Source organism: Arvicola amphibius, chromosome 7 (assembly GCF_903992535.2).
Source record: "Arvicola amphibius chromosome 7, mArvAmp1.2, whole genome shotgun sequence".
NCBI lineage: Eukaryota > Metazoa > Chordata > Mammalia > Rodentia > Cricetidae > Arvicola > Arvicola amphibius.
In genome coordinates, this window is record NC_052053.1 from 22740248 (window position 1) to 22751631 (window position 11384).

General features: G+C 41.5%; 1 protein-coding gene across 1 annotated transcript in view; it reads left to right on the plus strand.

The window, feature by feature from the left end:
* Ly75 (lymphocyte antigen 75) overlaps window positions 1-11384 on the plus strand; it is an 85582-nt gene that overhangs the window by 32369 nt on the left and 41829 nt on the right. The window contains exons 14-15 of the mRNA XM_038336391.1: window positions 8276-8357; window positions 10729-10797. Coding sequence (XP_038192319.1) covers window positions 8276-8357; window positions 10729-10797 — 151 coding nt within the window. The remainder of the gene's footprint in view (window positions 1-8275; window positions 8358-10728; window positions 10798-11384) is intronic.

The window sequence follows — 11384 nt, forward strand, 5'->3', positions numbered from 1 at the left end:
GAGTTAGCATCTAGAAAGCCACCCAAGCTTCAAGCAGCATCAAGCACCCTTACTGCAAAATATCATGAGACCCAAAGTGGACCAAGTCCCCACCCCTTTGTGTAGCACCTACTAATTGCAGGGTTAAGAAAAGGGTGGCAAAATACAGGGCAAAGATAAGGATGTAACATGAATTCTGTTTGGTATTAATAATAAAAACTCGGAGCTATTGGGATGAAAGCTGAAGGATCTAAACAGCCAAGCGGCCTGCCCATAGAGAGTTCTTACTTTCACCAATTAGACCAAAGGGGCGATCCTGTGCTCAGACTGCATGTCCAGACAGAATCTTCAGAATGACGGCCTCACACTGCACTGAGCTCCTGTCTCCTCCTGCCTTAGATTCCTCTCTCTGCCCAGCCATATCACTCCTGTCTCCACCTCCCTAGTGCTGGGGTTAAAGGCGTAGGATCCCAAGTGCTGGGATCACCTTTGTGTGAGCTCTGTTTCTCTTTTAGACTGGGTCAATTTTGTGTAACCCAAGATGGCCCTGAACTCACAGAGATCCATCTGACTCTGTCTCCCGAGTCCTGGGATTAAAGGTGTGTGCCACCACTGCCTGGCCTCTAGTGGTTTAGCTCTGCACTCTGATCTTCAGGCAAGCTTTATTTGTTAAAACACAAACAAAATATCACTACATTTCCCCCCTTTTCTCTTAAATAAAAAAAGAATAACTAATATAAGAAAAACTATATACAATAAATACAATAACTATATATAATATATACAGGCAGTAAGTATATCAACAATATCTAGTCCATTTGCAAATTTGACAAATTCAGAGAAAATACTCCATTATCTATCCTATATTAGTGAGTCTAAAGTCTTGTACCTAATTCACTTTCTATTCTAACTTGTATTACCAACTCAAAATAATCTTTTTCTGTCTTTCAACCTTATATACTTTACATTTCTTTAGTGAATTTCCTTGCTGAGTCCGGTAAACAAGGAAAACTAACTACAACTATATCGTCTTCAACTCCCAAGAAGGAAATATTAGCCGAGTAAGCAGGAAATGCGAGTAAGCATGTGAGCAATGACAGAAACAGCTGGTTACCTGGACAGTCACCCAAGGTTCCTCTGCATCACTGGGGCATCCATCTTCAGCCTACAGGCCTAGAATATTTGACAGACTTTTCTATGAATCAGGATATTCTGAAGGGCTGTCTCTCCTTGTCTTGACAATATTTGGCAGTCACTCTCTTTTGTGGCCTGCTTGTCCAATTTGGACAGCAAACCATCAATAATCAAGGCAAGAGCACTTTCTTGCCCAGTGCTCTTTTTTTTTGGGGGGGGGGGGACTTACTTTTGTCCCAAAGAAAGTAAACTCTATGTTGAGTTTTGTAGTGTGATGCGGCGGGGCTGTGTCCCGCCACCCGGCTGCCGGCTAGCTTTACACCCGAAATAATTACACGGAAACTGTATTCTTTTAAACACTGCCTGGCCCATAGTTTCAGCCTCTTATTGGTTAATTCTCACATCTTCCTTTAACCCATATTTAGTAATCTGGGTAGCACCACGAGGTGTGGCTTACCAGGAGAGATCTTAACCTGCGTCCATCTCGGAGAGGAGCAGCATGGAGACTCCCTATGGCAACCGACTGAAGCATCTCCCCAACTCTACTTCCTTGTTCCCACAATTCTGTTCTGTCTACTCCACCTACCTAATTTTCTGTTCTCTTAAAGGGCCAAGGCAGTTTCCTTTATTAATTAAGCAATGAAAGAAACATAGACAGATAACTCTCCTCCATCAGAGTTTCTTCAATGCTCATTATCTTCTCTGGAGTAGATTGATGCTGCCAGGAGAAGATATGTTTCATTGTCTAAAAATAAAACAAAAAAAGAACCTATGTTCTTAAAACATCTTAAATCCTATATTCTGTGGATCTCTGAAGTGTTCGAAAATAACCTGTCAATCTAAACTATATCTCTTTTGACCTTGATAACATTCCTAATGTGACTACTAGTTTAATTATAATAGGTGGCTAATTACTAACCTGCATTTCCTTATTATCCTAAATAGTTGGTAATAATAACTTTCAAGGATTAGAAATTTGCATTACATCCTTACATGAGCTGTATAGTTACAATACCTTAAACAAGTTAGAAATATATGTACAATATGTTTTAAGAAAATTAAACTCAAATTTATATTAATATACAAAATTGCATATAATATACAAAGTTTAATCCAATGTAAAATATTTAAAACTAGTAGTTTCTGTTTAAAAGTAGATTCAATCATCTACCTTTTATCTTATCATATCCATATCCTTCCCTTTTTCTTTTCAAAACAAGAATCCTGAATCTAATCTCCTATGTTTAGCTTTTCACCTTACTATTACCAATAACAACTTTTAACCAATTCCCCTAGACAAATGACAAGTATCCATAACTCAATGAAAAGCCAAAAATCACCCTTACCTCCTCTTGGGAATGTGTGCATCATGTTCTTAAATTTACTTCCTGCTTTCTAGGGCGATGGCATCTTTAGGGAATTCTGAAAAAGAAAATTTGGGGTTAATTGCCAAGTCCTGGGAGAGGTAGCTGTATCATTTGTTGTCCAGTTTCCGTGTAATGGGAAAGTGCAGGGCTTGTCCCAAGTCCAGCGAGAGTAGTCTGTGAGGCTGGATCATCTCAGCTAGCCACCTTAAAATTGCTCTGAGAAGTTTGTAGTCCAAAGCCGACCTTTAAGTGATGTTTTTCAGCTTAGCAGTGTTACCGTAGCCCTGGAGAAATTGTCATTGTGGGATCCCATCATCTTTTTGGAGACTTCAGAGATTGTATTAGGTCAGATTATTCCTTCTCTTGGTAATTTTTTTCCAGGTTGTTCTCACTTCTTCTTTGGATGTTGATTTGTCCAAAAAAACTTAAATTCCTCAAGATAGTAAGGAACCAGACAGGGAGGGAGTAATTCTGGTGCAATCAGGACAAATGTCATGAGAGGCTGAATCTTAGAAGCCAGGCAATGTTTTGAAAGGTGAGATAGGAAGAGAAGCCAGAGAATCCAAAATATAAGCAGAGGTATGAGAAGAGAATAGACAGCTGAGGATGAAAGAGCCACGCAACAGAAAGTGGGACTGTATGAAAATGGAATATGCTAATCAGTGAAGAAGTTTGATCTTAAGGAAAAGAAATTAAACAAAGTTAGTCTCCAAATAAGTTAAACTGTAAAGAGGCTAGTTGTTATAAACCACCTATGTTCCTGTGAACACACTTGTGCACAATCACACAGACAGGTCCAGAGCATGGATCGGTGGTGGCATGCTCACCTAGCATCTCTGAGGCTCCAAGTTCAATCCCCAGGAATGCACAAGTAAATTATTAGGAATATGAAGAGCAGGTCTGTAGGTCTCGGGCAACTAGTGAGAAAACTGCAACAACTACCCCTGTGGAAAGCCCCATGGAAGAAGAACAGGAAGGAAGGGAACTGGGAAGATAGCAAAGTGGCTACAGTCGTTGTTGTGGTTGTGGCGTTAGTGTGGAAGGCTCTTCTGATGTCCCCAATGTCCGTCAGGACAATATAGAAAAACATAGGTCATAAAATATGACGCTTTCCGTACAATCACAGGGATTAGGGCCTTCAATGCCACAAATTACTTTTTCTTTACTTTTCTGAAGACGACAAGGTGTTTGTTTAATCAAGGTATACTAGGATAAATGACTTTAAAACACACACACACACATAAATATCTCCTAGTGAATACTTTATGGCTCCTAATCCAACAAAGCCCCAAAATAAAAGTTTACTAGAAACTGAGGACAATCTAACTAGCCTTGTTCTTTTGGACATCATTAAATATAAAAGAGCATTTCAGGGGCTGCGGCGCTGACTCCGCAGGTGAAAGTACTTGCCACGCATGCCCAATGATTTGCGTTCCAGCCCAGAAGCCGTTTAAAAAGCCAGATGCCATGCACACATCCATCGCAGCTCTCCCGTGGGGAGATGGGAAGTGGAAACGGAGAAATGGCAGGAGCTTGTAGCCCACCTAGTCCAGATATGCAATGTCCCAGAAACAAGAAAGACCCTGCCTCAACAGGGTCAAAGGAAGGGCTGAGTCTTGACTGTGGTCCTCTGATGTACACACAGGCTTGTTGGTTTGTTTGTTTTTTTTTTAAATCTTAAAAGGAATACTTTGTTAAATATCAGGTTTTAAAAACTCTTTCTGAATAATTAGAAACATAAAATAATTGTGAAAATATGAAAATATAATAAGTTATTTTATCTGGAAACTACCTTTTAGAAGCACAGATCTTATAAATATTAAAACTTAACATTCAGTAGAGCTTAAAAGTATGTGTCCATAAATCAGATGTAGCAGGGGAAGGAATCTGTGCAATATTCATGTGGAGAATCATAAAGAAATGAAATAACCAAAGATTAATCTAGCATAAAATAAGTTGGCAATGGCCCAATTTGTACATTATCAATTTTGATTAAGTCCAAGTCTACAAATTTGTTCAATAATGAAATCCAATTCTATTTGGCTAAAACACAGATGAAGCAAATCTGGCCATTAGCGCTTGTCTAGCCTTGAGATTATGGTGCTTCCTTTGTGAGTGGAAAGAAACACAAAATGCTTTGCAATGGTGCATTTCGGTGATAGCCCTCTTTAAAGGGGAAGAGAAGATGTGAGGCTTTGTGCACAGAGCACTGAGTAGTGGGCATGGACACGGGCGTCACTCGGTTTGCCGTGTCCCTGGCTTATTATGTTTTGCTCCTTTTGGTTCGCCTGTGCTGTCTCTGTGGTTGTCCCCTGTTAACACAAATAGAAGGAATGAAAGACCACAAGCTCGAGATCTTGTGATTACAAGAGGCACTAAAACTGCATCTAGAAAATCCCTAATTCATTTCTGGCTTAACATATAAATATGTCATATATCATATATTTATTAACACATAAATATATTTATATTAACATATAAATATATATTCGATTGCTTAATTAATATATAAATACTTATTAAACACACACACACACACGCATACTATCTAGTGAAGCGTTCTTGAAAAATATTTACAAAACAAGCTCACTGTTCTATAGAAGGAGTTATTATCTCCGACTGGAACAAGAAATGTCCTAGCCCTGTAAGGGAGAAGCAGCCATTAAGAGCATCTGTGAGCAGAGTGGGTTCCTCCAGGAGGCAAAGGTGGGGTGAAAGGCGGTTACTTTTATTGATTAGTTTCCTCTTTAGCGCTATCGAACACCCTCCTTAAAAACTGATATGAGTTCACAGGTGAAACCTGGAAAGTACTTTAAAAAGTAAAGAGGAAAACGAAAGCTGTTTCCGATATTACTTAGAGGCAACATTTTGTGAAAATATTTTCCATTTTCTTCCTTTCCTGTATACATTTTCATAAAATTGTCTGAAACATATACCACTTAAAAATTTTTTTCTGTCTGCAAAAGTAATGCATATTGAAGTTGGAAAAGGTGAACATATAGGGAGAAAAACTCCATAAACCCTTCATCCCCGGGAACTGAATTGTATTTGTACGTGCGTGCCAGCAGGCCAGCTGAAGGCTACCTCCACAGACTGTGCTACCTGATTAATAGACACGTCATTATAAAGCAATTGTTTGCCTGGGCTCTGCTTAGAAAGAGAGCGTACTTTAAAACCAAGATTGCCACAATAGCTTAAAGGAAAGGAAGGAAGCAGAATCATTTATGAAGTTCACCCCTGAAGGTGCTGCTTTTGTTCCTGGAATTGACCTTCTCAGCAAGAAGCCTACTGTCCGCCGCAAATCCGCGTCACGTGCTAGGAGTTAAGACTGATGACCACTCTATTTCTCACAGTCGAGGTTCTATATCTCTGTTTGTGTTTCAATAAAAAGGGATCGTGATACAGCAACTCATTAAAGCTCTTAGATCATTGCAACTCTTAATGGTATCCCAACGGGAAGCCATTGTGGAGCAGAAACAGTCCTGGGATTAGAAAAGAAAGCCTTGTCTGCAGCCAGGGCTGCTGTGTACGTCCCCTCCTGTGAAGAGGCATGAATGGCTTTCGATATAAATCTCGGCTCTGCAGACTGAGAACCCTCATTAAATAGTATTTATTTGGGGCTGTGCCTGAGATACTGTTTTCCTTGGAAACCAAGTGCAGCAGGAAATTGGGTTGACAATTGGAATTTTAACATACGTACACTGACTAACCTTTCGTGTGGTGTCTCCTAAATAGCCTTAACGCCATGTGCTTAGTGGGCAGAGTAGAAACGGTTTAGGAAGGAAATAGGAAGGTTGCTTTTTGATCTGACTCTCCAGTTATGGCCAGGAGTGTTTGTAGTTTTCTTTTCTCCAGCATCCTTGAATTCTGCACTAGGGGTGTGCAGCGGACGATGTGGTTTCGGCCTTTTCTTTCCTTGATCTGGTAACAGCTAAGGAAGGTCAAGTTCAGAACAGGCTGTAATGTGCAGATTATTTTCTCCTTTATCCCTCCGCCACACACACAGAGAGAGAGAGAGAGAGAGGGAGGGAGGGAGAGAGAGAGAGAGAGAGAGAGAGAGAGAGAGAGAGAGAGAACCTGCTCTTCTCTGTATTTATGACACTAGGGAATCCCTTGTAATGATACAGAAAACTAAATTCAGGGTCGAAACGGAGTTCACTCTCTGAAAGGAGTGATGCTTAGAGATATTTTGGACAACTGAGCAAACCTTTGTATAAGAAACCACCCTCGGGCTGGAGAGATGGCTCAGTGGTTAAGAGCATTGCCTGCTCTTCCAAAGGTCCTGAGTTCAATTCCCAGCAACCACATGGTGGCTCACAGCCATCGGTAATGAGGTCTGGTGCCCTTTTCTGGCCTTCAAGCATACACGCAGAAAGAATATTGTATACATAATAAATAAATATTTTTAAAAAAAAACACCCTCTGCTCTTGAGCACAGGACTCAGGGATGAACTTAAAACAGAGAAGTTTGTCAGTGGAAGGATGGGGAGCTGTTGGCTTAGAGGAGACTGATGAGAGCCCCCCCAGGAAGCTAAGAAGGATTGGGCAGACCTCTGCAGAGGCTGGGGTATTGGGTAGCTGTCTGAGTCTCGGCAACAGGTGTTCTTCAAATGAATAACAGACTGTTACTAAATAAGATAAACGCTCTAAAGCACATGTTAGGGGAAGAATTTCCCACGCCCAAGCATGTAATAAACAAAGACTTGGAAGAAATAGTTACATCATCATATGAGTTTGAGGAAGGAAACTTAGCCCACCCCGTTTTGGCTTAAGGATGACCTGTGTGTCGAAACTGTCTAGACCTCGTGGTTTAGGGAAGTGTGGTACAGTGGGGAGCCTGTGAGACAGCTGTCGGCCTAATAGACAGCTGAAAATGCAAATTCCTTATAGGTGCTGAATTTAAACTGGAATTAACTATCTCTGCGGGATTTAGCTGGTCTACAAATTAGTGACTGTTCTCTACAAATATAAAAACAGAACAGTGAAAATATAAGTCGAAAAGTCTCATTGTCTCTAAATTAAACAAGTTGAAGTTGAACAGATGAGAAAATACTGACAGATATTAAACTTGGAGAATGTTGAGAAAAGGAGAGCATGTGTTTGTTTTTGCTGTTTTTTGTTTTGTTTTGTTTTGTTTTTTTCTGTGACAGTGTCATGTTGCGGAGCTCAGGCTGAACTGAAACAGGCTAAATAACCCAAGCTGGCTTCACAGCCGCCCTCCTTCTGCTTCTGCATCTAAGTGCTAGGGTTATAGATGTGTGTTGTTGTGACCAGTGGCAATTATTTTATTAAAAAGTAAGAGGGCGGTGTAAAGTAAGGTTTGTACTTTAGGTCGCTAAAACATCATATATAGATATTCAGGCTTGCTGGGTGATGGGGCTCACGCCTTTAATCCCAGCACTCGGGAGGCAGAGGCAGGCGGATCTCTGTGAGTTTGAGGTCAGCGTGGTCTACAGAGTGAGTTCCAGGACAGGCTCCAAGGCAACACAGAGAAACCCTGTCTCGAAAAAGAAAAAAAAAAAGCCCAAAGCAGAGTAGATTTTTGCCTTTCATACACAGAAAATAACTTAAACTTTAGTTTTAAGCACGAGGTACCTTTTCTATGGTTGCTCTGGGCTAAGGGCTGGATTTCATTTCTTTCTTTGTGTTCCTTGAGGTTATCTTTTCTGATGGTGCCAAATATGAATATACATACGTGTCTCAGTCACTTTAAACATGTGAATACTAAATATTGTTATTAGCAAGTGTTGTCGTAAACTTCTAAATGTGGCCACTTCCTTTTTTTTCTAATGCAGTGGGCAGCGTTGGTTGTGGATTGGTCTGAACAAAAGAAGCCCTGACTTACAAGGGTCCTGGCAGTGGAGTGACCGGACACCGGTAAGTTCAAACTGCCATGTTGGGAGAACAATGCGGGAGGAATGTTTGTTTCAAAAGCAAGTAAGTTGGTGGTTTAAAGCACCCACATCCAAAATGTGTCTGGAACTGCAGAAGGACCTGACTAGCCAACGCAGTCTGCAAGAGAAGAGCGACTCAGGGGATAGAATTCTACCAACCTCTGATCATTTGATCTCAGGTTACAGGGACCAAAACAGCATGCTGGTATCATAGAAAAGGAGAGAAAACACAGAAACAAATAATGAATTGAGAGCCAACCGATTACTGACAAATTGCCAGGACACGCAAGAAGGAAAGACAGTCCCTTTTTGGAGCGGTGCCAGGAAAAGTGTGTACCCACACACACACCTATATGCACATCCGTGGATAAACGTGAACTCAGAATACACTGAAGACCCCAAATGCAGGACCCCAAACTGTGCAGCCATTAGGGAGAGGGTAGCAGGAAATCGCCATGGCACGGTCTGCATAATGATTTCTTGAATATGAACTCAAAAGTACAGAGGACAAAACCAAAAATAGACAGATGGGATTCCAGCTCAAAGCTCCTGCGCAGTCCAAGATACCTGAGACCTTGTCTCAAAACGAGACATAAAATCACTGGCTTTGTGGTTCTTGGATTTTTATAGAGAGGCATAAAATCATGTCTTTTATAGAGATATATAAAGGCCTGTGGTATGGCATTAAAATAGTAGCACAACTGTCTGGAAAAACAAGGGAGACCAATGAGAAGGATGGGGAGGAGAGAGGGTAGGGTAGGGACTGTGGGGTGGAATATTTCAGTAGACATTATATAGTGTATGAAAGTGTCCCTATGTAACGCAGTGCCATATACAATGAATACATACAAGAAGGAAAACAGAGAGAAGGGGAAAATCGAACAGCAGTGACTAGGGACTGGGGCAGACTGAGGCAGGGGAGATGTTTCTCAAAAGATACAAAACTTTAGGTAGTTAAGCAATAAGTTCAAGGGATCCATCGTTGTGCAATGTGGGACCCTAGTGAACAACGCACTCTTCCCACTGCATCCATGGCTGCTGTGACAGGAAATACAAGATGCTCACTGGCTAGAGTCCCCTGATATCCGTGTGAACTTTAAAACAGCAGAGAGGTGTAAGCACTTCCACCTCGATTAGAAAGACAGGAAAATACATCCAGATCGTTAGAATTATTTACACACACATTTTGAAATAGAAAGAGACTTACTGATATGATACAGGAAAGAAAAAGCAAAGTGTTCATCTTCTTTTATTTAATTACTTTTGCTATTTTCGTGTGTGTGCCTGCAGATGGCGCAGTGGAGGCTGCTGGGCAACTTTCAGGAGTCAGTTCCTTCCTTCCACCATGTGGATGCTGGGAAGTGAATTCAGGCCATCAGCCTTGGCAGCCTTCACCCAAGCTGAGCCTTCCCACTGACTCCGTTTATTTTCACTTTTTATAAACTTGTATATTTAGTTTCTCTAGAGTTTTTTAATTAAAAAAAAAGTTGGAGGTATACAGACACCATGGTAATCTTTGAAGAGCTCAAGTCATTTTTCCAGAACTTTCATTTGTACTTCGTGTTCATTTCTATTGTCTATTAATAAAGTATTTACTTTTACTATTCAAAGACATTAATTATATAAGGAAGGAAGTATCTATATTAAGCAAAGTAGGCAAACCTGAAAAGGTCCTTAGATAATACTTTTTGTATTACTTCCTTATTAAAGAGAGGCACATGGCACTTCTAAGAGTCCATTTCCCAGATAGTCATTTTCAGTTCAGGGTGTTTTCTTGGGTCAGTTCATTCTGTGTTCTTGCTAAATGTAAGCGTCCAGGCTTGTGTTTTTAAATTGGGGGATATCTGAAATTAGTTGATCAAGTACACCGCTGATCAAATACACAAATACTGAATATGATTGGTCAAAATACTAAAAAGTCCCTGGGTGTGGTGGTGCATGCCTTTAATCCCAGCACTCCAGAGGCAGAGGCAAGTGGATCTCTGTGAGTTTGAGGCCAGCCTGGTCTTCAGAGTTTCCAGGACAGTCAAGGATATACAGAGACACCCTGTCCTGAAAAACAAAAACAAAACAAAACCTCAAAAGTCCTTTTCAGCTGTGGCTTCAGACGCGGAGGTGACCCTAACACCCTGCTGACTGCACTTCTGAGACTGCCAGTTGGTAGGCAACAGAAGACATTGTGACAGTTCCTGAGTCCTCTCCTGATGTGACATCCAGATCTTTCACAGAGTGAAGCATGGAGCTGTTTTCTTTCAGTGGCAAAGGGGCGTGCTTGAATTAGGGAAGCTGCCTAAGTTCTATGTAAGTAGCCAAAGTTTGAGGCTCCCGTCCTCAAAGGAGGCTTGTCTCTCCAGGTGTCTACTGTGATCATGCATCAGGAATTCCAGCAGGATTATGACATCAGAGACTGTGCTGCCATCAAGGTCAGTACCATACTGAAAAATCGGCGTGAAAGATAAAACCTAAGGGCTGAGGCTGGAGCTCAATGGTTGAGTTTCTGCTTACCCGTGTGAGGCCCTGGGCTCAGTCCTCGACACCACACACACATCTGACATCATGTGTAGTCAGGCAGAACATCCACGGGACACCTTTAGTTCATGGAGTGCGACGCCAGCACAGTGAGAAACGTGCCCAGACAGTCTAACTTACACGTACTTGAGGAAAATGATATCTGTAGCGTTATCATCGTTATGTAGGATGATGATGCTTCAGAAGAGTGGGCTGAAGGTAGCTGAGGAAAGGTCCAAAGAGGGAGTGATCTCCAAGACCTGTTCAGAAATAGCTGGGCCTTGATCTCGGTCTCCAGGGAGAATAGGGTTTGTGCAGGGGCAGTAGGGCAAGGCTTTCTAGTGGGCAGTAGTGCAGGAAATGCAAGTGGACTCTGATGATGGGCAGCAGGAGAACAGGGTATATCCGGAAGTATTATTTGGTTCTGCATCAGAAACAATACTTGGGGGATGGGAGATGGCTCTTCCAGGGGACCTGGGGTTCCTCACGATGGCTCACAACC